The sequence below is a fragment of the Ornithorhynchus anatinus genome, chromosome 3, assembly GCF_004115215.2.
Source record: "Ornithorhynchus anatinus isolate Pmale09 chromosome 3, mOrnAna1.pri.v4, whole genome shotgun sequence".
Taxonomy (NCBI): domain Eukaryota; kingdom Metazoa; phylum Chordata; class Mammalia; order Monotremata; family Ornithorhynchidae; genus Ornithorhynchus; species Ornithorhynchus anatinus.
The window spans coordinates 342,710-366,320 of NC_041730.1; the positions used below are offsets into that span (position 1 = coordinate 342,710).

Sequence of the window (23,611 nt, forward strand, 5' to 3'; positions counted from 1 at the left end):
GGGCGGGCGCTCTGCTCGCTCCTGCTCCTTCCCAGCCTAAAATTTCCTGTCTCCTCCTCACTCTCCCTTTCGAGTCGCCTAAGCCCTTGGATCTATGGGGAGACCGTCGTTGTCTGAGTCGTTTGAGGTTGTAACTGCTGGGTGAACCGGGGGCTCCTTGAGTGCGGGTTGTTGCTGGACCCAGAAACCAGACTTGCCCCGGGGAGTCAGTGGCCCCGACCTGGGCCTGCCGGGGGTCAGAAGTGGGAGAGCCCATTAGGGTTGTCAGGCCTGGGGCCCCTGGACCGGCCAAGACCGGGCCCTCCTCGATCCCTCCCTCCCTTATCACCACTTGCTTGTTGCTGCATAAATAGGCCATTGTCCTGCCGGCTGTGACTGGGCTGACCCCTCCCTCCAGGAGCTGATGCTCTTCCTCGGCCGGCCCAGCTCACACCGATGGTCACACAGCTGGACTGGTCACACAGCTGGACGGTGGGATGGTCACAGTTTGCCTGAGGCCCCTGGCTCAGCCCTGGCCCATCTCTGCTCTGCTAAAGGGAGGCCTGGAGGCTTAGGGGCTCCAGTCAGAATGAAGCTGGAGGCCCCGGTGGAAGTGGACTCGAGCCTCTGTGTTGTGCCGCTCTCCACGCCAAGGGGTGTGTGGGAGGGGGCAGGGTGGGGGGAACCCCTGCCCTTTAGCCCAGAAAGTGACCCAGCTGTTTGGGCAATCCCGGCTGTGTCCCCTGTCCTCCCCCCCCCCCAATGTTGACACTGATAAGGAGTCACGGGGGATGATAGAGGAAGGTCTGAGGAGTTTGGCTGGGGGAGTAAAGGTCTGTGTACATGGCACCAGGGAGCTGAATAAATGGCCCTTCCCTTGGCCCAAACCGCCCCCCACCCCACCTTGGACCCCCAACACACACCCACATACCCCCACGCTGCCAGCAGCCCCTGACTTAAGGGACAGTTAACCCTGCCGTGGCTCCAGGGGAAGACCCCCCCAGCTCTGGGTATCTTATAGCACTTCAGTCTGGAACTGAGGTGGGCTTCGCCGTCCCGCTCCACGCCCCTTACTTGCAGCCCTCTGCCCTCCCTGCGAAGGGGGTCGTCGGGCCTCGAATCTCGTGGGACCTGTTGGTCTGTTCATTCATTCCCTCATTCAATAGTATTTATTGAGCGCTTACTATGTGCAGAGCACTGTACTAAGCGCTTGGAATGTACAATTCGGCAACAGATAGAGACAATCCCTGCCCATTGACGGGCTTACAGTCAAATGGGGGGAGACAGACAAAAACAATAGCAATAAATAGAATCAAGGGGATGAACATCTCATTAAAACAATAGCAATAAATAGAATCAAGGGGATGTACATCTCATTAACAAAATAAATAGGGTAATAAAATTATATACAAATGAGAAGAGGAGCACAGTGCTGAGGGATGGAGAAGGCAGAGCGGGGAGGAGCAGAGGGAAAGGGGGGGAAAAGGGGGCTTAGAAGTGGCCGCTTCTGTGAGTGCGGTAGGGCCCCCGTTCCCCAAGGGTCCGGAGGATTTCAGCGAGGAGTTAAAAATTGGACGTTTTCCACAGCTCCGCCTGGTAACTTTCTGCAGACGAGGAAGCAGGAGGGTGGCCTAGTGAAAAGAGTCCAGGCCTGGCAGCCAAAGGACCTGGGTTCCTGTTCCAGCTCCACCACGTCCCTGATGGGTGACTTTGGGCGAGTCCCTTCATTTCCCTGGGCCTCAGTTTCTTCATAAGTAAAATGGGGATTCAGTACCTGTTCTTCCTCCCATTCCTCACTGACTTCTCCTGCCTCCTATCTCTCCCCACTGCAGTCCATACTTCACCTTGCTGCCGGGATCATCTTGCTAAAAAAAAAAACGTTCCGCCCTCCTCTCCCCACTCCTCTAGAACCTCCAGCAGTTGCCCATCCACTTCTGCATCAAAGCAGAAACTCCTTACCAGTGGCTTTAAAGCACTCAATCGGCTCGCCCCCTCCTACCTTACCTCTCTGATTTCCTACTACAACCCAACCCACATACTCTGCTCCTCTAATGCCAACCCAACACCCTGTACCTCGATATTGTCTATCTCACTGCCCGCTGTTTGCCCAAGTCCTGCCCTGGCCTGGAACTCCTTCCTGGTTCACAACCCACAGACGATCACTCTCCCCCGCCTTCAAGGCCTAAATAAAATCCCGTCTCCTCCAAGGGGCCTTCCCCAACTAAGCTCTCATTTCCTCTATTCCCTCTCCCTTCTGTGTGGCCCTTGCCTTGATCTCTACACTTTATTCACTCCCCAGCCCCTGACCCTCAGCCTGTAGCACTAATGTCCATATCCATAATTGGTTGTAATTTTTGTCTCCCTCTGTAGACATTAAGCTCCTCGAGGGTAGGGAACATGTCTACCAACTCCGTTGTGTTGTACTCTCCCAAGTGCTGAAGTTGGACAGATATTGTTGGCCTTATTTTAGGGCCCAGGTCATGGTGCCACCGGAGATGTCTTCCCACCCAGGGTCCTCCCCAGACCCCCGGCCCTGGGTCCCAGGGAGCCCCAGGGAAGGCTGGCGGGAGTGGCTCCTGGGCCTCTGCCCGGTCAGCCTCCTCCCTTCTCCCGCAAAGCCCGGCTACCCTGTCCTGTCCCGGGCCTCGCGCCCCAGCCCTACTCCTTTCATCCAGCTCTAGCTGCCGTCACCCCCTCACCTCCTGCTCCTCCGTGGTTCTTTCTAGGTACCTACAGAGGGTGCAGTGCAGCACTGAGCCCTGGAGGTGTCCAGTCCCCGCACCCCAAGGCCTGGGCTCCACAGAATGACTCTGTGCTAGAGCTTCGGTGGGCAGCCCTACCTGGCTTCCCCTTGCCAGAAGCCAGCATTTCCCCCCGGCATTCATTCACTCAATCGTATTTATTGAGCGCTTACTGTGTGCAGACCACTGTACTAAGTGCTTGGAAAGTACATTTCGGCAACAGATAGGGACAGTCCCTACCCAACGACGGGCTCACAGTCTATAAGTCCCGGCAAAGTCCCTTTTAGGGTGAGCGGTGCGTTACATTCTTCCAGCACTAAAGTGGATGGCGCAGCACCCCTGACTGTGCCCTGCCTCCCGTTCTGTCATCCAGTGATCCAGCTCAGACCATCCCTCACTGCCCCCAGTGACCCAGCCTGGACCATCTAACGTCCCTGACTCTCCTCTGTTCTCTGATCCAGTGACCCAGCCCAAACCATCCAGCACCCCTTACTATCCCCAAGTGATCCAGCCCAGACCATCCAGAGCCCCCGACTACCCCCAGTGACCTAGCCTGGGCCATCCAATACCTCTGATTCTGCCCTGCCCCTCCATCTGTGACCCAGTCCAGACCATCCATCACCCCTGACTATCCTCTCTCCATCTGCGACTCTCCTCCAGGGATACAGCACAGACCATCCAACACACCTGACCCAACATGGATCATCCAGGGTCCCTGACTCTCCCTCAGTGTCTCAGCATAGACCATCCAACCCCACTGACTCTCTCTCTCCATCCCTGACTCTTCCCCGAGTGACCCAGTACAGACCATCCATCCAATATCCCAACTCTCCCCTCTTCATTCCTGACTCTCCCCCGGTGACCCAGTATGGACCATCCAGTGCCCCGACTCTCCGTCAGTGACCCAACTCATTTGGACGCTGGCCCGTGAATCTGCCCCCAACCCTGTACTTGAGACTGAGTGGCATCCTGTGAGAGCAGCTTCCCCTGCTTGAGGAGAAATTTCCTGTTTGACCACGCCAGTTTCCGGTGTCCCTCTGTGCCTCAGGGAAGGGGGGCGGGAGGGGGAGGCTGTAGGATTTGGGGTCAGCTGCCTCTGGGGCTTCAGCCTTTGAGGAAGCTAGGTTGGGGAGTCCGATGGTCCGGTCTCTCTTCTCCTCCCTCCCCAAAGATTCCTCCAAGTACCTGGTGGCTGCTGCCCCTTGGTTAGGGGCTGGGCCTGTCCTTGGAGGCCCCTGAGCCCAGGCCTGGCCTGTAGGTGTGGTGCTGCGCTGGCTGTTGGGGACCACCAGAGTAGCCAGTACAGTCTCCTCCTTGGGAGGGGTGCAGGAGTTGCTGGGCCAGAGCATTGCCTCAGGAGAGACGCCTTCTCAGAGGGAAGCAACAGCCAGTCTGGCAGAGCTGGGAGTGGAGCTGGCGAGGACCACGATTGGCAGAGTTGAGTGGGGAAAGAACCGTGCCAGGCAGGGGGCTGGATAAGATGGGCCGAGCTGGGGCCTGGAGGGGAAAGGGAGTGAGGCACCCAAGGGAGTGGGCTCCGCCCAGCACCTTCTCTAGCCGCAGGGCGAAAAGGCATAGTTGAGGGCACTTAGTATGCTCTGCCTTCTCTGCCACTCTCCCCCTCCCCCTCTCTTGCCTGGAAACTCCTGGCCCACACCCCCCAGCACTGGCAGGAACTGTGGCCCTGAACAAGTCTGTGTCTGCTACCGCTCCTTGGGGCTCAGGGCCCAGACCCTGCATGAGCAGCGGGACCTTCCTGACCGAGGGGAGCCCGGGCCCATGGGGCATCCGGCTTCACCCAGGACTTGTCCTGGGAGCAGACTCTATCAAGCCACGTGGCCGGCCTGACCCTTACCACCGGGTGGGACTTGGCTGGGAACCAGCTGGCCCCTCCCTCTCCCTGTCGCCCCCTCTCCCTCTCCTCACCCTATGGGGCCGAGTGGCCTGAGCCTCCCCTAGCTGGTACAGGAAGGGCAGAACTGGGCCGCCAGACAGACAATAAGTCTTCCCCCCACCCTTCAAAGCCTTATTGAAGGCCCGTCTCCTCCAAGAGGCCTTCCCTAAGTAAGCCCTCCTTTCTTCTCCTCCCACTCCCTTCTTTGTGACCCTGACTTGCTCCCTTTGTTCATTCCCCCTCTCGGCCCAACAGCACTTACGTACTTATCTGTAATTCAAATTAATATCTGTTTCCCCCTCTAGACTGTAAGCTCACTGTGGGCAGAGAATGCGTCTGCTTATTGTAATATCGTCATCTCATAAGCGCTTTGTTCAGTGCTCTGCATAGAGTAAGTGCTCAATGAATGTGGTTGACTGACTGACCCAGCGGGTCCGGGCCTCAGGGAGCTCTGCCAGGCCACCGGGGCCCCCGGCTCCTTCCCGCTGTAGCCTCAGTGTGGGGGGCTTCGCTCACGCTCCCTGTCGCCGTTGGCCGTGGCTAACCTCTCTCTCTTCCTCCCTCTCATGGTCCGTCCATCCGTCTGTCTCTCCTGTTCCCGGCGGCTTGGGCGCACAGAGGCGGCCTGAGCAACATGCTGTACCGCTGCTCCCTGCCCGACAGCGTCCCGACAGTGGGCAGCGAGCCGCGCCGAGTCCTTCTCCGCCTCTACGGGGCCATTCTGCAGATGGTGAGTCCCACGGTCCCCTGGGCTGCCATGCCCTGGAGTCCTAGCGGACGGGACGGGAGCGGAGGGGAGGGGAAGCGCAGGGACGGGGGCATGGGGCAGCGCTGAGGGCACACCAGGTATGGCAGGCGGCCCGGTACGCCACGGAGTCAGCCCCGCTCTGGGCCCGGGGCCGCACCAACCTCTCGGGGAAACCCTCCCCGGCCTGGGTCACCGAGTGGACTCCACGTGGACCTGCTGGGCTGGGAGGGTGGTGCCAGCTGGAGGAGACCCCTCGGACTCCCCTCTGCCCCAGGTACCCGGTCCCTGAGGTAACGTCCCAATCTCGCCGCATCAGCCTGCAGGTCTCTCGATGGCCTCAGCCTTGTTCCATTGGGCCGTGGGGTAGGTGCGCTGGGCAACTGCGGGGTTGGGGGGGGTTGGAGTGGGAGGTGGCTCCGGGCCTCTGACAGGGCGCACTGATAGTGCTGCCTAAACTGGCCTCTGACCCAAACTCAAAATGCCCCAGTTTGTTGTTGGCTCCAGGCCGAGTCTCTTCGCACCCATGTTGGGGCCGGTCAGAGGGGCTCAGCTTATTGGTCACCCCAGCAGTGGCATCCTGCCCTGCGACCGGTCCCCTCTCACAGGGATCCAGAGCTCTGCTGCTGGCTGGGAGCCCTGCCTGGCCCAACGGGAAGCGGGGCTGGCGGGGACTTTCCAAGCTGAACGCTGGGCAACGGGGCCTTTCCGGGAGCTCTACCCTGGCTGATCCGCGGGTCCAGCCTTTCTCCCATTCCCCCCCGACCCCCACCATCTGCCGCTTGCCGTCCCCGGAGCTTTTTGTGAGCGTCCTGGGACCGAGGCTGCTGGTCTGGGGTCCGTTTGGGGCTCTGGAGGAGTTGGGGGCTCCGGGGCCTGATTCCTGCGGGAAGTTGGCACAGGGCTCGATCCAGGGGCAGGGACACGGTCTTCCTCGAGCTCCTCCAGCCCGCCTAGCCTTGCCTGGAGCAAGGGTCCCCATGGTCAGAGGAGGGGGGATGGAGAGAGCACCGGGGGAGGCAGGGTGTTCTCCCACACCCTGCTCTTTCACATCGTACCTCCTGCCGGTGGCTCAGACTCAAAATTCAGATCTGCATTTGTGATTCCAGAGCCATAAACCAGGCTCCTTCCGGGGCCCAAACAGTGTCTTGAAAATGCAGTCGGGTCTGTGCAGTGGGAAAAGAGAGAACTGAAGTGTGCTGCCCCCCTTCCACCTGCCTCCCGCTCTACTCTCCCATGTGACTGCCGCTCCTGAACCCCGTGCCCCCCTCCAAAACCCCATGAGCCAGAATCCTGTTTATAACTGAACAGAGCCGCCGGGGCACCCAAGCCCCATTAATCCGAACCCAGTCTATGGCTGGGTCCGGCACTCTCCTAGACCCACCAGTCAGAACCCAATTTGGCCCAGAGTGCAGCATGCTGTCAAGCCTGCCGATCAGAATCTAGTTTGTGGCCTACCCTCTAGACTGTATAAGCTTGTTGTGGGCAGGGGACATGTCTACTAATTCTGCTGTATTGTGCACTCGGTACAGTGCTCTGCCCATAGTAAGTGCTCAAGTGCTCATCGATTAATTGATTGATTGGCTGGCGACTGCACACCCCCGAGCCCCATCGGTCAGAACCCAGTTTGTGGCTGGGCCCGGGGTTGGTTTGGAACCAGACTCCTTTCAGAAAGTGGTCCCTAGTGGCCAGTTGCCCTGATGATGCCATCAGATGAGGGGTCTTCCTCCCCAAAAGGGGCTTCCCGTCCTCCAGGATGAGAAAGATGGATTGATCGTTCACCCTCAGTGGTGCTTCGTCTCCATTTTTGCTCGATGGATGGTTTTCAAGAAATTCGCTGTGCCTTATCACTCTGGTCTCTCGTTTGAGACCCCAGCTGTAGTGGCGGCCTCCTCCTGGGACCCGCCTGAGTTATTTCCCGCTGCCGGCTCTGGGGAGTCTCCTTGGGGAATGGTCAAGGGGGAAGTCGGCTGTCCTTTGGCCTGGGAGGTGGGGGCCGGGGGTCCTGGGTCGCTCGTTGTCGTGAGTTTTGGAAGGTCCGGGCATTCCTGTGTCTTGCTCGGTCAGCGGGGCCTGGGCCTGGGTTGGTGTACATGGGGGCCTGCCCCAGCTAGCTCATCCTGGACTTGGACAAGAGGCTGGCCGGCTTCCCTGAAGGGTGGCTTCCTGGCATGGCGACCCTCCTCCTGAGGGTCTTTCACAGTGGGGTGTCCCAGGGCAGGCTCGGCGGGAGCTTGAGGCCCAGCTGGGAGATCCCAGGCTGATACCAGAAGTACAGGTTAGGGGTGTGAGGTGAAAGGGAGAGGGTCCAAGCTCCGCTGCTTCCTTATCGACTCTGGGAAGTATCCAGACCTCAGTCCAGCTAAAGGGGACCAGAGCCCAGCAGAGTCTGCCCGTGCCACCTGACTCCTGGCCCCAGGTTCGCCTGCCTGTCGGGCTCTCTGTGGCCTCCAGCTTTTTGACTTCTGGTGGCGAGTTCTTCTGTCCCCGGCACCTGGAGCCATCCTCTCCCATGGTGGACAGCTGCGGGGAATTCTGGGTACAATGTCAACAGGCCACTAGGCTGTCGGCCGGGTTCGCTTTGCCCTTTTGAATTGATGCCTTGCCGCTGGGTGTGAGTGACCACCTGAGCAGCCAGTACCCACCCTGCTCCCCAGCCAACCCCTGGGTCCACCGCCGTGGCTGCCGGTCACTGAGTGGCCCCAGGCAGGGGAGGCTGTTCACCCCAACCTGGGCTCTGGAGCCTTGGGAGGTGTGTTGGGAGGTGGCATGGGAGAGAGCATGAAGGACACCGTTGAGTCAGGCGTTGGGAACGGGGCTCAGGATGGCCCAGCGAACACTACCAGGGCACAGTGCCCCGTGGAACCCTTGGGCCCCGACGCCCCCAGAGACTGGACCAGGCCCATGCTCTCCTTGAGGGACTTGTGCTGGCAGAGCTGTCTGCCTAGTGACAGAGCGGCGGCGGCAGGATGTGGTCGTGTCCAGCGGGGCAGTGGGGAGGCGTGTTAGGGCTAGCTTCTGAAAGAAGCAACCTTCCCTGACCCCTCCTGTCCGCCTGAGAGGAAGAGAAACCCCACAACTGAGGTGCTCCGGGCTCCCACCTCTGATGGCTTAATCAGTCAATCGTATGTAGCGAGCAGTTACTATTGCAGGGCACTGTACTGACCACTTGGGAGAGAACAGCACATCAGAGTTGATAAACATGTTCCCTGCCCACAAAAAGCTCGCAGTCTACAGTGGGAGACCGACACTAATATAAATGTTACGGATATGGAACATAAGTCCTGTGGGGCCAAGGGAGGGGTTGAATAAAGGGAGTAAATCAGGGTGATGTGCAAGGGAGTGAGAGAAGAGGAAATATGGGCTCAGTCCGGGAAGGCCTCTCGGAGATTTGCCTTCAGTGAGGCTTTGAAGGTGGGGGAGTGATCGTCTGTCGGATGTGAAGAGGGAAGGGGGTTCTGTCGGATGTGAAGAGGGAAGCAGCAGGTGAGGCTCCCTCCTTGGCGGCCGTCCCTAGCGGGGGCTCTCTAGTGGTGTGAGGTCCTCCCTCCGAGATTGCCGGGCCTCCCGTCCTGCCTGGCTCCTGGACGGTGGGCTCCACTCCTCTGAGCCACCCGCTCGAACCTCGCCCGGGAGCTCAATCCCGCTAGCCATCCGTGAGATATCTTCAGGGTGAGCCGAAGGGAAGAGAACGGGCCCAGAAAAACAAGGCGTGGCTTCTTGCGGACTGCGGCTTGCTGCCGGGTGATCCTTTGGCTCCTTGGCTAATGGCGGGAACCACGAGGATCCGCCACATGCTGGCAAACGGTGCCAGAGCCACCGTCCAGGCGGACCCTCCACCCCCTAGATCAACTCCCGCTGGAGCTGTGGAGGCCCAGATCTGAGAGCCGCAGCCAAAGTCCGGGGTGCCCCCACCCCTCTGGCCCCTACCCATCTAAACCCCTTAGTAATAATTGTAATGATTGAAGTCTTTGAGTCAGTCATATTTGTTGAGCGCTTACTGCGCGCAGAGCACTGTATTAAGCACGTGGGAGAGTACAATATAACAAAATAATAGACGTATTTCCTGTCCACAACGAGCTTACAGTCCAGAGGGGGAAACAGACATTAATAGAAATAAATTAAAGGTAGTGAGAGTGAAGCACTTACCATTTGCCACGCACTGTACTAAGTTCTTGGACTTTGATTGCGGGGAGAACAGGTATTGAATCTCCATTTTACAGATGAGGAAACTGAGGCACAGCAAAGTGGTCACCATACCCAAGCTGCCCTCTCTTAGTGCACAAATTGATGCTCTCAATACCACCCTCTTCACTGAATTTGGCTCCCTTGTTCTCCCGTCCCTCCATTAATCTCATACCACTAACCCCCCAGTCCTGAATCACCCACTCAGTCAACTTCTGTTCCTCTTCATGAACCCTGAAACCCGGCTGGTGCAAGTCCAGACGCCAGCCTGTCCTCATCCCTCTCAAATTCATCCTCACTTGCTGTCATTTCTGCCCTCTGCCCGGCAACAATACTTCTCCATCCTCTAGACCCTCGTACGTACCCTTTGCCGGTGCCAGCTTTTTCAAAAGTATAGCTCCCTCCTTACACCGCGTGACCCCATCCCCCCATTCTTGTGCTTCTCGTGCCTCGGCCTTGTACTTTCTTGATAAAATTGAAACCAACAGGTGTGATCTTAAAATTTCCCCAGCTCCACTGCAGCCCCTCCCTCTTCCTGCCCCTTCTTGGACTCTTCCCATCTGTCCCAGCAGTGTTTCAAGAAGAGATCTCCCACAACCTCTCAAAATCTGCCCCCTCCATCTGCGCCTCTGAACCCAACCCAACCTGCACACTTTGTTCCTCTAACTCCAGCTTTCTCATTGTGCCTTGCTTTCATCTGTCTCTCTGCTCACCCCTGCCCATGTCCTCCCTCTGGCCTGGAACTCCCTCCTCCATATCTGACAGACGATCTCTCTCCCTGCCTTCAAACCCTATTAAAATCACACATCCTCCAAGAGGGCTTCCCTAATTAAACCCTCCTTTTCCCTGCCTCCCTCTTCTTTCTCAGTCACCCATGCATTTGGGTCTGTACCTTGAAGCACTTAATATTTACTCTACCTTCAGCCCCACAGCACGTAAGGCCATGTCCGTAGTTGATTTTAATGTCTGTCTCCCCCTCTAGGCTGTAAACTTGTTGTGGGCAGGGAACGTGTCTTCCGACTCTGGTTTATTGTACTGTCCCATGCTCCTAGTCCAGTGCTCTGTCCCCAGTAAGTGCTTAATAAGTACTGTTGATTGACTGATTGATTAATTGACTTGACTTGCCCAGGGTCACAAAACAGGCCCGTGGCAGAGCCAGGATCAGAAGCCAGATTCTCCTACTCCCATCCCCCGGGCTCTGTCCACTAGGCCACCCCGCTTCTCTTTTCCACATCCCGTGAGTGGCGCGGCAGGTGGGGGGAGATCACCCTACCATTCCACCATCGCCTCCTAACGCCCTCTAACCAAAAACAGCCCGGTGGGAGACTCCCCTTCTTAGCCATGCAACACGGCCCACTTGCCTGTGTTGTTGGTTTCCCTCCACCTACGGGCCCACCTGACCGGATTCTTCCCAGACGCCCTTCGGAGTTGTTGCCCACTCTTCTGCCCCTCAGCTCATTGAGTCTGGGCCCCTTCTCCCAACTCCAGGCTCCTGGGGAAGAGAGGCCCGTCAGCAACTGGTGAGTTGTCCCTTTGGACAATCAAACCAGCCTTTTGAGGCTTGCGAGCCACCTGCCTCAGTGGCCGGAGCGAGCGATCGATTGATCGATCACGAGTATGTATTGGGAGCTTCTGGTGGGCACAGCCCCTTATCAGTTTCTGGGGTGGGGAGAATACCAAACCTCCTACTTCTCTGGGGCCACATCCTGCATTGGTGATCCCCGCTGGTGGCTTCAGCTGGCTCCGAGAGCCGCCGACACCTAAAGAGGAAACCACCCCAGACGCTCACCCTTCTCTGGCCCGGTCCTCGTTCGGAGCCGGCTTCAACTCCCATCTCTATGTGCACAATTCCCAAATCTCCCTTTCCAGCTCTGACCTCTCCTTCTTTATCTCACACTTTCTCCTGCCTTCAGGACATCTCTACCTGAGGGTCCTACTGGTACCTCAAAATTATTAATCATATTTATTTTAGCACTTACTGTGTGCAAAGCACTGTACTAAGTGCTGGAAGAGTGCAATATAGCATCAACCGCCTTCCCTGCCCACAGCGTGCTCACAGTCTAGAGGGCGAGTTCAAAGACTAGTCTGTTCAGCCTTCACACATCTCTAGAATTCACCCCCTTCTCCATCTAACTGGCCACCGTGATGATGTGAGGATTTATTTCCCACTTTGACTGCTGCATTGGTCTCCCCACTGACTTCTCTGCCTCCATTCCATGCTTCACTCTGCATGGAGAAGTAGCATGGCTCAGTGGAAAGATCCCAGGCTTGGGAGTCAGAGGTCATGGGTTTGAATCCCGACTCTGCCACTTGTCAGCTGTGTGACTGTGGGCAAGTCACTTAACTTCTCTGTGCCTCAGTTACCTCATCTGTAAAATGGGGATTAACTGTGAGCCTCATGTGGGACAACCTGATTACCCTGTATCTACCCCAGCGCTTAGAACAGTGCTCTGCACATAGTAAGCGCTTAACAAATACCATCATTATTATTATTATTTACGTACTTCACCCAGGTCATTTAAAAAAAAACACACAACACTTTAGTCCGCATTTTCCCCACTCCTCTACCTCTACATTAAACACCTTATCCTTGGCTTTGAGGCATTCCGTCAGCTCTCGCCCTCCTACTTTACCTTGCTGCTGCTGATAATTATGGTATTTGTTAAGCACTTACTATGGTCTAAGCGCTGGGGTAGATAGAAGGTAATTAGGTTGTCCCACGTGGGGCTCACAGTCTTAATCCCCATTTTACAAATGAGGGTAACTGAGGCACAGAGGAGTTGTGACTTGCCCAAAGTCATAGAGCAGACAAGTGGTGGAGCCGGGACTAGAACCCATAATCTGTTACAACCCAGGTTGCACACTTTGATCCTATAGTGCCAACTTATTCTGTGTACCTCCATCTCGTCTTTGTGCTGACCCCTTGCCCATGTCCTTCCTCTGGCCTGGAACTCCTACCCCCTTCATAGCTGACAGACCATCATTCTCCCCACCTTCAAAGCCCTCATGTCTCCTCAAAGAGGCCTTCCATGACTCAGGCCTCATCTCCCTTATTCAGTTGTATTTATTCAGCGCTTACTGTGTGCAAAGCACCCTCTCTAGTAATAAGAATAATTGTGGTATTTCTTGAGCACTTACTGTGTGCCAGGCACTCTACTAAGCACTGGGGTGGATACAAGCAAGTTGGGTTGGACACGGTCCCTGTCCCACGTGGGGCTCACCAACTCCCCATTTTACAGATGAGGTAACTGAGGCACAGAGAAGTGAAGTGACTTGCCTGAGGTCACCCAGCAGACAAGTGGTGGAGATGGGATTAGAACCCATGACCTTCTGACTCCCAGCACTGTGCTCTACGCACTCCGTGCTGCTTCTCAAGTATCTGAATACACGCTTGGATCGGATCTGGAGTCCTTAAACGCTTACTGTTCACCCCACTCTCAGCTCCCTCAGCAGATACGTCCATATCCTTATACTCTAGCCCTTCCTCTCTCTCTACTTGATTTTAATGTCAGTCCCCCCCCTTTAGACTGTAAGCTCCTGGAAGGCAGGGATCACGTCTACCGATCGTGCTGTAGCGTACTTCCCCAAGCCCTTAGTACAGTGTCCTGCGCGCCGGAAGCACTCAATAAATACCGTCGATTTCCTATCCACCCAGGCCAATGGTGTCCCGGCTTGGGGGGCCTCGTCCGGAGCTCCGTGGCTCCCACGTTTCCTGACCCTGGGCCCGTACCGCTCGCGAGAGGCCACGGCATCCGGCCCCTCCGCTCTGCTCCCTATGAGTATTTGCTCTCTCTCATTCCCAGCGTTCCTGCGGTCGAGGAGGCTCCAGGCAAGCTCAGAGCGAGAGTGACTCGCAGGTAAGTGTCGAAGCCCCCATCGTCCCACGGGTGCACCGCTCCCGGCTGGCCAGGCGGCTCCCTCCCGGTGGTGGGGGGTGGCAACCAGGGCGTGGATCCCCACATCTCTGGTGGTGCCAGAGCGCCCCGGCCTGGGTTGCTGTGGCCCTCCGGGGTCCCGGCTAGAAGGGGCGGTGCTGGCCAGCTTTCTGTGGGTGGGGGGTGACTGTGCCAGGGCTGAGGAAGCGGCGGGGGGACTGTGGGAGCGCGGGCAGAGAGGGGGGACCGCAGTGGGCCGGAGCGGGGGTTCACGGGACCGTGGTGAAAGTGGCGGTGGCGGCGTGCCAGTTGTGTTGGATTGATGTATAGCTGCTTGGCGCTGAGCTGGGTCAGGGTAACGGGCGCTCCCTGCGGGGGCGGGTGGAAGTTGGGAGGGGTACGGGTGAGGGCTGAGGCGGCCCATTTCCCCCCACGGGCGGCAGCTAGGACAACCTGGACGTCCAGGGAAAGAGCTGCACGTGCGGACCTCTGACCCGCAGCGGCCACGGTCTTCTTGACCCCGAAGGTGGTCCTGTTCTCGGCTGTCTGAGCAAACGCTGCCCAGGTGGGTTGTGGAGAGAGCGGTTGGATGCTGCCCTGTGACCAGGCCAATGGGCAGAGGGGCCATTCGCCACTCCGCCTCCGCTGCCACACGTTGGCTTCCGGCGGCCGGCTCCCTGTGGGCTGTCCCAGTGTTTGACCCGCCGGATGGGGGCCCCGGGGACGGGCCTGGGTCGGCACCCCTCTGGCTACCGCTGTCGAGATGATAATAATAATTATCATTACGGTATTTGTTAAGCGCTTACTGTGTGCCAAGCACTGTTCTAAGCACTGGGGTAAATCGAGGGTAATCAGATTGTCCCGTGTGGGGCTCACAGTCTCAATCCCCATTTTACAGATGAGGTAGCTGAGGCCCAGAGAAGTGAAGTGACTTGCCCACAGTCACACAGCAGACACCTGGCAGAGCTGGGATTAGAACCCATGACCTCTGACTCCCAAGCCCGGGCTTTTGCCACTAGGCCATGAGGTGGGATGACCGGGAAGGTAGACCGTTGGGGTCTCCGGCCAGCTGTTTTCCGGGATTCGTTCGTTCACTCCTTCGTTCATTTAGTTGTATTTATTGAGCGCATACTGTGTGCAGAGCACGCTACTGAGCGCTTGGAAAGTACAATTCAGCAACAGAGAGACAATCCCTCCGCATAATGGGCTCACAGTCTAGCAGGGGGGGATACAGACATCAAAACAAGTAAATAGGCATCAGTAGCACCAATATAAATAAATAGAATTGGGGATACATGTCTAAATCAGAACAAGTAAAACAGGCACTAATATAATAGAATTATAGATATATACATATATACACAAGTGCTGTGGGGCAGGGAGGTGGGTAGAGCAAAGGGAGAGAGGCGGGGTGAGGTGGGGGGCGGAGGGGAGCTGAAGAAAAAGGGGGGCTTAGTCTGGAAGGCTTCCTGGAGGCGAGACTTCAGTAGGGCTTCGAAGTGGGGAAGTGTGATAGTTTGGCAGATTTGAGGAGGGAGGGCATTCCGAGCTCGAGGTAGGACACGGGCCAGGGGTCGACAGCAGGACAGGCGAGATGGAGGCCCAGGGAGAAGGTTAGCAGCACCAAAGGAGCGGAGTGTGCGGGCTGGGATGGAGAAAGAGAAAGGAGGTGAGGTAGGAGGGGGCAAGGTGATAGAGAGCTTTGAAGCCAATAGTGAGGAGTTTGCTTGATACGGAGGTTGATAGGCAACTGCTGGAGATTTTTGAGGAGGGGGGTGACGTGCCCAGAACGTTTCTGTGGAAAGATAATCCGGGGAGCAGAGTGAAGTATAGACTGAAGTGGGCAGAGACAGGAGCTTGGGAAATCAGAAAGGAGGCTGATGTACTAATCCAGTTGGGATAGGATGAGTGATTGTACTAACGTGGTAGTGGTTGGGATGGAGAGGAAAGGGCGGATCTGGCGATGTTGTGAAGGTGAGACCGGCAGATTTTGTTGACGGATTGGATGTGTGGGGTGAAAGAGCGGAATCAAGGATGACGCTAAGGTTGCAGGCTTGTGAGACGGGAAGGATAATAATGCCTTCCACGGTGACAGAAAAGTCCTGAAGAGGACAGGGTTTGGGAGGGAAGATGAGTAGCTCAGTCTTGGACATGTCGAGTTTTAGTTGGCGGGAGGACATCCAGGTGGAGATGTCCTGAAGGCAGGAGGAAATGCGAGCCTGGAGGAAGAGAGCGAGAACAGGGAAGGAGGTTTAGATTTGGGTATTGCCGCTGACCTTTGCCTCGCGGAATGGCCCCGGGTGGTTCTCCGTCCGTAAACTCTCCCCACTGACAACCTGGCCCTGACTTTCGGCTCTCAAAGCCGTGCTCTCTCTCCAAGGCCCTGGGCGGGAGCGATCCTTGAAATCGGGGTGAGGGTAGATGCTCCATAAAGGTCAAACTGGACACAGGATGAGTGATGAGCTTCAGGGGGACCCGAGGAGGGGCTGCCTCTGTCCCAGGAGGGCCGAGATGGCCAGCAGAGGTCTGGAGCTACCAACTCTCCCCACCGGGGACCCGGCACAGACCGTCCCGCACCCCAGACTCCCCTGGTTCTCCCTTCGATCTTTCCCGACCCCTTTTGGACTCGTGACTCCCATGCTCTTGCCCCCGTCTGGGGGTAAAGAAATGTTTCCCTTGAGAGTTTCAGACCCTCCACCTGCAGGTTTGCAGATCTCGCCGTGGCTTGTGGTTTTTGTGAGCCGCCACGTGTCCCTCTGTGGGTCCTGCCCGGCTCCCCCGACCGCCTCCGCATCTGCCGTCCGAAACGGCTCCCGCTCCTGTAGATTGCAGGCTCTCTGGGCAGAGGCCCTTCCGTTCCTCTTTGGTCCCCGTGACTGAGCGTCCTGCCAAGGTCCTGGGCGGTGCCTGGTCAGCGGCTCCCGGCCCCGGCCGCCGAGGGCCAGAGAATCTTGGCAGGGGCCGAGCAGTGTCCGCTGGCTCTCGGGGCCGGGGGTGGCTCCCCTTTGCCAGGTTTCTAAGGGGGTGGAGGGGCCTCTGCTCCAACAGGGCTCCTCTCCTCCTCCTCCTCCTCCCCTTTCTCCACTCTTACTCCTTCTGTTTCTTCCCCTCCTCCTCTTCCTCCTCCGCCCTCTTCCCCCACTTCTCCTCCTCCTCCTCCTCCTCTCCATCCCCTCCTCCTCCTCCGCGGGCACATCGGGTGCCTACTAAGTGGTTGGGAAGGAACAGCAGAAGCAGGACACAACCAATCTCTTGAGGAGCTCACAGTCTGTCCAGCGCGGAGAGGCCCAGAGACAGTGTTTACCCAGAGTGGGGGCAGGAGGGAGGGCGAGGACGGAGCCCATCTCTGAACGGGCCATAGAGTGAAGCAGCCGGGCGTGCTGTCGTTGTCCTGGGGCCGACGTGAACGCATCGGGGCCGGAGGCGGCTGCTGAATTGACTCGCCTTAGGGTGTTGCTGTTCCAACTGACCGGGCTCTGACGTGTGGCCCAGGGTGGTGGCCCAACCCAGCTGGGAGGCCTGGCCCTTCCACCTGACCTCATGGTAACCTCGGGCCATGTCTCTCGCTCCCTCTCCTCCCCCTCCCCCTCCCCCTCCCCCTCCCCACCCGGCCCGTTGCCCTCACAGGATGCGGAAGCCATGGTGCTGGAGAGTGTCATGTTTGCCATCCTGGCCGAGAGGTCTCTCGGACCCAAACTCTACGGGATCTTTCCGCAGGGCCGCCTGGAGCAGTTCATCCCGGTAAGACCCCCGGGGCTGCCCCTGGAGTTGGGGGACCCGTGCCCGGGCTCTGGCCACCTGACGCTGGCCCGGCCAGCCTACCCACCCGGGGGCTGGTGCCAGGGTCGGCTGGGGCCCGCCAGCCGCACCCACCAATCCACGCCGTCACCGTTCTCGATCACTGGGTCAGGAGTGTGGGGCGCCGGTGACGACTTGGCTCCCGCTGGGAGCCGGGGGCTCGGGTGAGGGACCCCAGTCCGTGCACCAAGTGCCTCCCCCAAGCTCCCCCGGGAGTCTGCTTCCCACGCTGCACCACCCCTGCACAGCTCTCCAAGGCTGGGGTCCCAGGTGGCGGGGGCCCGAGGGCATGGTGGGTGAGGGCTCTGAGCCCCGGCGAGGGAACGGGCCCGGAGCCGGGGCGGGCTGGGGTTCCTCTGGACCCGGCTCCTCCCGCCGGGGGGTGGCCTCGCACCACTCTCCTGGCCCCTCTCGCACACGGGTGACCGGTGTCGGGGTGGAAGTGTGAGCGTGGTGGGTGGGTGCGAGCCCACCCCCACCTCCCCAATCTGGTCCGTCTCCAATCTTCTTGCCCCCTCACCCTCGCAGAGCCGTCGCTTGGAGACGGAAGAGCTGAGTTTGCCCGCCGTCTCTGCGGAGATTGCGGAGAAGATGGCTCGCTTTCACGGGATGAAAATGCCCTTCAACAAGGAGCCCAAGTGGTTGTTTGGGACGATGGACAAGTGAGTGGAGTTGGGTGTGGAGGTGACTGCTCTCCTGCCTACATGCCGGGTGGATCGAGGAGGAGAGCCTGGCCGGCCCGCCCTGGCCTGGGCGGGCCCATCCCCGCCCCAGTCGGTCAACCGGGATTTCAGGCCCACCCTCTCCCCCCACCACCACAGCCAGCCGGCACGGTCTGTCCCTCCGTGCGGCCAGTGGGAGACGGGTGGGAGAAGCGGGGCCCGGGCTTCTCCGGGGGCTATGCCTCTGCAGCCGGCCGCTCTCTGCCCCAAGGTATCTGAACCAAGTGCTCAGGATCCAGTTCACTGAGGAGTCGCAGGTGAAGAAGCTGAATCAGGTCCTTGGCTACAATCTGCCCGTGGAGTTGGGGAACCTGAGGTGAGCAGGTCAGACGCCCCTGGCCACCCTGCTCGGATGGTCCCGCCTGGCCTCGTGCCTGTGTCCCTGGGGTGCTTGCCCCCCCGTGTGCCCCCAACCGCGGGCCTAGCCTCCGGCGGGTGAGCCGCGGCTGGGACTGAGGTGACCGCTCTCCTCCCCTGCCCCTTCGTATCCCTCCAGGGCCTTGCTGGAATCCACTCCGTCTCCGGTTGTCTTCTGTCACAATGACTGCCAAGAAGGTAGGGGAGTAGGCCGGCTGTCCCTGAGGGGTCCCCAGTTCTTTGGGGCCCTGCGGGTGGTTCTGGCTCTCGGCCCTCCGCCCTCCGCCCCCCCCGCTGCTGAGGGAGAGCGGCGGGTGGCTAGAAGGGTTCGAGGAGCACCACCCACTGCATGTCCATGGCCACGGCCCCAGAGCTTGAGTGCCCCTCACCCTTGGGCCACCGGCCCCGCCCCCTGAGCTCAGCCCCCCAGTCCCACCCCCTCAAGCTCGGCCCTCCTCCTCGTCCTCCCTGCAGGCAATGTGCTGTTGCTAGAGGGCCGGGAGAACGCGGAAGGGCAGCGCCTGATGCTCATCGATTTTGAATACAGCAGCTACAATTACAGGTATGCTACGAGGGGCCGGGAGCAGGGGTGGCCGGCCGGGGCCCCGGGGGCTGGGGGGGTGGGTGAGGCTCCCTTCTCTGCCAAGGGGCCCCCGACTCTCCCGCCACACTGGCCCCAAGAAGTCCGGGGGGGACCGGCGCCTCGTCGTCTGGGTCGGCGGAGACGCGGCTGGGGGCGGTCGATCCGCCCGCCGGCCCGGCCGGGCACCGCCGCCGAGTGCAAAGTCTACGGAAGCCGGAGCGTGCCGCCGTTCCCCGTCCGGCTCCGGGGCATGGGGGTTGGCAAGCTGGGGGGACACGGGAGGGTGCCCCTGCCGCCCCCGCCCCCGTCGGCCAGCCGGCCGAGCCCCGAGAGGGCGTTGATGGCCTGGGCTCCGGGCCCCGGGCCCTCTGGGGGCCCCACGCTGGCAACGTGTGTTTGGGCTGCAGCGTCCAGCACCAGACCCTGGAGGGGCCGGCCGAGCGAGGAGCAGAGAGATCGGCAACTCCGTGAGGGACAGGCGGGCTCCTTCCTCGGGAAGACACTGGTGGAGCAGGCGTGTGCGTGTGCACGCGTGTGCAGGGCGTGCGGGCGCGTGTGTGTGTGCTTGCGCGTGTGTGAGTGCAGTGCTCCAAGGGTGGGCCACGGGGCCCGGTTGGGTGTTGGGAGCAGTGGGGGAGGAGGAGCAGGAGCAGGAGGCATGATGATGGCAGCCAGGGCCAGGGAGGGCTGGGCGGGCTCTCCTTTCCCTCTTTCTCTCCCTCCTCCTCCTCCTCCTCCTCCTCCTCCTCCTCCTCCTCCCCCCCCCCTCCTCCTCCTCCTCCTCCTCCTCCTCCTTTCCCTCTCCCTGCTCTCCCTCCTCCTCCTTTCCCTCTCCCTGCTCTCCCTCCTCCCCATCACCCTCCACATTAGTTCGCCAGGGGGCTTGGCGGGGCGGGAGGGAGATGGGCAGGGTCAACCGTAAGCAGGCCGGCCCAGTTTACGGCAGGTGAAATCCTCAGTCCCGCTCGCTTCTGCGTCCGGCAGGGCCGGGTGGGTGGCAGGCGCCCCCGGCCGATCCGTGTTTTGCCGCCAAAGGGCATTGGAGGAGCTGGAGCTGGCATCGGCTGCCCGGCCCCGACTTTCACGGGCGCGTCGCGCCGGGTGCCGCCAAAGGCCCCGGCCCGCTTTTCCGTCCAGGCCGGGGGGCCCCGGCTGTCCTGGGGTTGGGGCCCGGGTCTGGCCCTGCCCGCCCCCGAGCCGAGCCTGCCGGAGCCCGCCCCGGGGGGTCACGCCTGCCGCCGCGTGTGTCCGTGTGCGAGCATGTGCCCGCGTGCGTGTGCGCCGAGCGGCTCCCGCAGGGTCCGCAAGGTGCGGGCCCTCAACCGGCCGGCCGTCTGTCCGTCTGTCCCGTTTCAGAGGCTTCGACCTAGGCAACCACTTCTGCGAGTGGATGTACGACTACAACCACGACCGGCCGCCCTTTTTCCGGGCCAGCAGCCGCCACTACCCGACGAGGAAGCAGCAGGTAGTCCCGGCTCCCCCAGCCCCCGGGGAGGGGCTCGGCCTTGGTCGCGGGTGCTCCAGGAGGGAGCCCGCAGAGGCGGAGGGGTCGGCCGAGCAGCGTGGGGCTGCGTGTGCCCTACCCCCGCCCCGTCCATCCCCCCTCGCCCCCGTGGGGGCCATGGCCGCTCGCCGTAACCGCCCCCTCCCGCTCTCGCTCAGCTCCACTTCCTGAGCAGCTATCTGGCCGCCTCGCACCCCGGCTTCGCCAACCTCAGCCCCGAGGACCAGGCTGCCATCAAGGAGGAGATGTTGGTGGAGGTCAACAGGCGAGTGAGGCGCGCGGGTGGGCTGGGGCCGGGGAGGCCGGCAACGAGGCCGAGGTTTACTGAGACACGTCTCGGGTCCCCGCCGCGACAGGCCGGGAGGGCGAATGGCGCCGAGCCTCTTCCTTAGCTGCGAGGACGGAGACACGGGTCCCGCGGTTCCCATCCCCGGGACCATGACTCGGAGGCGCCGGACCGTGGGGGGCAGGCAGGTACCGGGGGGTCCAGCGTCAGGGTGACCAGCGGGCGGAGCCCGCGACCAACTCCAAGGTGACCAGGGCCCGTCCGTCCTCCTGCAGGTTCGCCCTGGCCTCCCACTTCTTCTGGGCCCTGTGGTCCATCGTCCAGGCCAAGATCTCATCCATCGAGTTTGGCTACATGGTAAGGGGCGCATGGGGAGGGGGTGGGGCCCACAGCTCAGGCGCTAGAGGCAACCGTGGCCCTCCACGGCACGAGTCCAGGGGGCTGGTGCAGCAGCCTGCGTGGGGAGCCCCGGGGAGGGCCGCCCACACGCTGGGCTGCACCTTCGGCCGGCCAAAGCACCACCAGCCCCAGGGCCTCCTTCCTCCTAACACGTCTCCCCCGCCTCCAGGACTATGCACTGGCCCGGTTCGACGCCTACTTCGAGCAGAAGAGGAAGCTGCGGGTGTGAGGGGCGGACGGCGGCCCCCTTCACCCGGCCGGGCGGGCACCGCCAGCCCGGGCTCCAGGCGGCGAGTGCGGCGGCGACGTGGCGCCCGGCGGGCTGGGGGGGGCCCGGCTCGGCCCCCGCCTCAGTAAAGGCCATTGACGTTCCATTGCCTTCGACCTCGTTTACTGGTCCCGGGGGCCACGGCTGGGAGGTCAGCCGCAAAAACGGGGTCTTTCTTTAGTGCAATAGCTTCCCCCCCTTATCCTGGAGTGGGAGTGGGATGGGCGGTGGGGCGGGGGGTGAGACAGGCGGAGGCTGTCCCAGCTCCCGCAATCCAGTCTCGTTTGTGGGAGGGAGGGACCGGTCTCCTAGAGGAGCCAGGGGGGAGCACGGCTGGTCCCCACCCCCGGCCACTGGGGCCGGGTAGTCCACGGGAAGCCCTCGGCGGGCCTGGCCTCCCCGCACGGCCATCGACCCTCTGCTGCGAGACCGCTTCCCTCCTGCACGGGTCGGGCCGCGGCTCCACGTCCCCAAGAGGACGGGACCCCAGGCCCGCCTGAATCCTGAAGCGGAAGTTGGGTGAGGACAGGGCGGAGCCTTGGGGCTTGGGTCCCGCCTGGCTGCGTCTCCCTGCGGTGGTCTGCCGGGCGGCCCCCTCTCTCTCCGTTTCCCCCCACCCCCAGCCTTTACCAAACTCAAAATAAAAGTTGTAACACCTAGATCCGGTCATCTTTCCTGGACATGCCGCCGGTGGCTTGGGAACGGGGCAGCTCGTGGGGGACTCCTTTGGGCCCCCGCACCTCAAACGGTCGATGGCATTTACTGAGCCTTGACTTCTAAGGGCTTGGGAGAGTACAAAAGTTAGCGGACACATTCCCTGTCTCCTTCCTTTGACTCTAAGCCTGCTGGTTAGCGCACGTGTCTGGTGCCTGTTGACACGTGCGTTATGCATCTGGTGTGGTGCTACCAGATGTCTCTTGGGTCCTGGGACCAAGACAGCGTGTGGGTACGAACACAAAAACACTTCCTCTGCCTTCTAGGCTTCGTTTCTGTTTCGGCTCTATGTACTGCAGCTGTCTGGATCTTCTGATGTTTGCTCGTCCTCCCCCCGTCACAGTCAGTCAATCAACGGTATTTAATGAGTGCTTACTGTGTGTATAGCACTGTAGTAGACACAAGACAATCAGGTCCCATGTGGTGCTCACAGTTTAAGTAGGAGGGAGAAAAAAGATTGAATCTCCATTTTGTAGATGAGGGAAGGGAACTGAGACGCAGAGAAATGAAATGACTTACCCAAGTTCAAGCTGGGAAGGGAATTAGAATTATGGAAACATCACGGCTTAATGGCTAGAGCAGGGGCCTGGGAGTCAGAAGGTCATGGGTTCTTACCCTGGCTCTGCCACTTGTCTGCTCTGTGACCTTGGCCGAGTCATGTAACTTTTCTGTGCTTCAGTTACCTCATTTATAAAATGGAGATGGAAACTGCAAGCCCTTATGTGGGACAGGGACTGTGTCCAAACCGATTTGCTTCTATCCACCCCAGTGCTTAGGACAATGCCTGGCACATAATAGTAAGTGCTTAATAATAATAATAGTGGTGGTATTTGTTAAGCACTTACTATGTGTAAAGCACTGTTCTAAGCGCTGGGGGGATACAAGGCGATCAGGTTGTCCCATGTGGGGCTCACAGTTTTTTTAAATCCCCATTTTACAGATGAGGTAACTGAGGCACAGAGAAGTTAAGTGACTTGCCCAAAATCTCACAGCTGGGAAGCGGCAGAGCTGGGATTAGAACCCATGACCTCGGACTCCCAAGTCCGAGCTCTTTCCACTGAGCCACGCTGCTTCTCCAAATACCAAATTAATACCAGAATTATTATTATTAATTCAGGACCTCTGACTTCCAGGCCTGGGCTCTTTCCCCTGGGCCCACTGTTTTTGATACGTACAACTGAGTAGGTAGACGAGTTCCCTGCCTACAAGTGTTTACTGTGTACAGGGCACAGTCCCCAGTGCTTGGGAGAGTACATCACAACTGGTAGGTACCATCCCTGCCCTCACTAGTTGAGGAAGACAGTAAAATTAAGTGACTGGGGGCAAAGGGGCAGACAATAAGGAGATGGACGTTAAGTCAGTCCCTCTAAACCCTCGGATAGTCGCCCCACTGCACTCGGGTGCCCAGGTGACGCAACAGGGAGGGTGACTAAGTGAGGCGATGAGAGGTGAGAGAAGGCCTCTAGGAGGAGAGATGATTGTAGGAACTCTGGGCTGCCCCCGTAGTGTTGTCTGTGGGTAAACGGGGGCAAGTGCATGACTTCCCCGGTGGGGGCTCATC

General features: G+C 59.7%; 1 protein-coding gene across 1 annotated transcript in view; it reads left to right on the forward strand.

Moving 5' to 3' along the window:
• Positions 1–21,997, forward strand: part of LOC100092529 (choline kinase alpha) — a 28,735-nt gene extending 6,738 nt beyond the window's left edge. The window contains exons 2-12 of the mRNA XM_029061432.2: positions 5,233–5,344; positions 13,348–13,401; positions 17,047–17,160; positions 17,746–17,879; positions 18,151–18,255; positions 18,436–18,494; positions 18,771–18,858; positions 20,236–20,344; positions 20,542–20,648; positions 20,945–21,026; positions 21,238–21,997. Of these exons, the coding sequence (XP_028917265.2) occupies positions 5,249–5,344; positions 13,348–13,401; positions 17,047–17,160; positions 17,746–17,879; positions 18,151–18,255; positions 18,436–18,494; positions 18,771–18,858; positions 20,236–20,344; positions 20,542–20,648; positions 20,945–21,026; positions 21,238–21,297 (1,008 nt within the window). The 5' untranslated portion in view covers positions 5,233–5,248 and the 3' untranslated portion in view covers positions 21,298–21,997. The remainder of the gene's footprint in view (positions 1–5,232; positions 5,345–13,347; positions 13,402–17,046; positions 17,161–17,745; positions 17,880–18,150; positions 18,256–18,435; positions 18,495–18,770; positions 18,859–20,235; positions 20,345–20,541; positions 20,649–20,944; positions 21,027–21,237) is intronic.
• Positions 21,998–23,611: the final 1,614 nt, after the last annotated feature.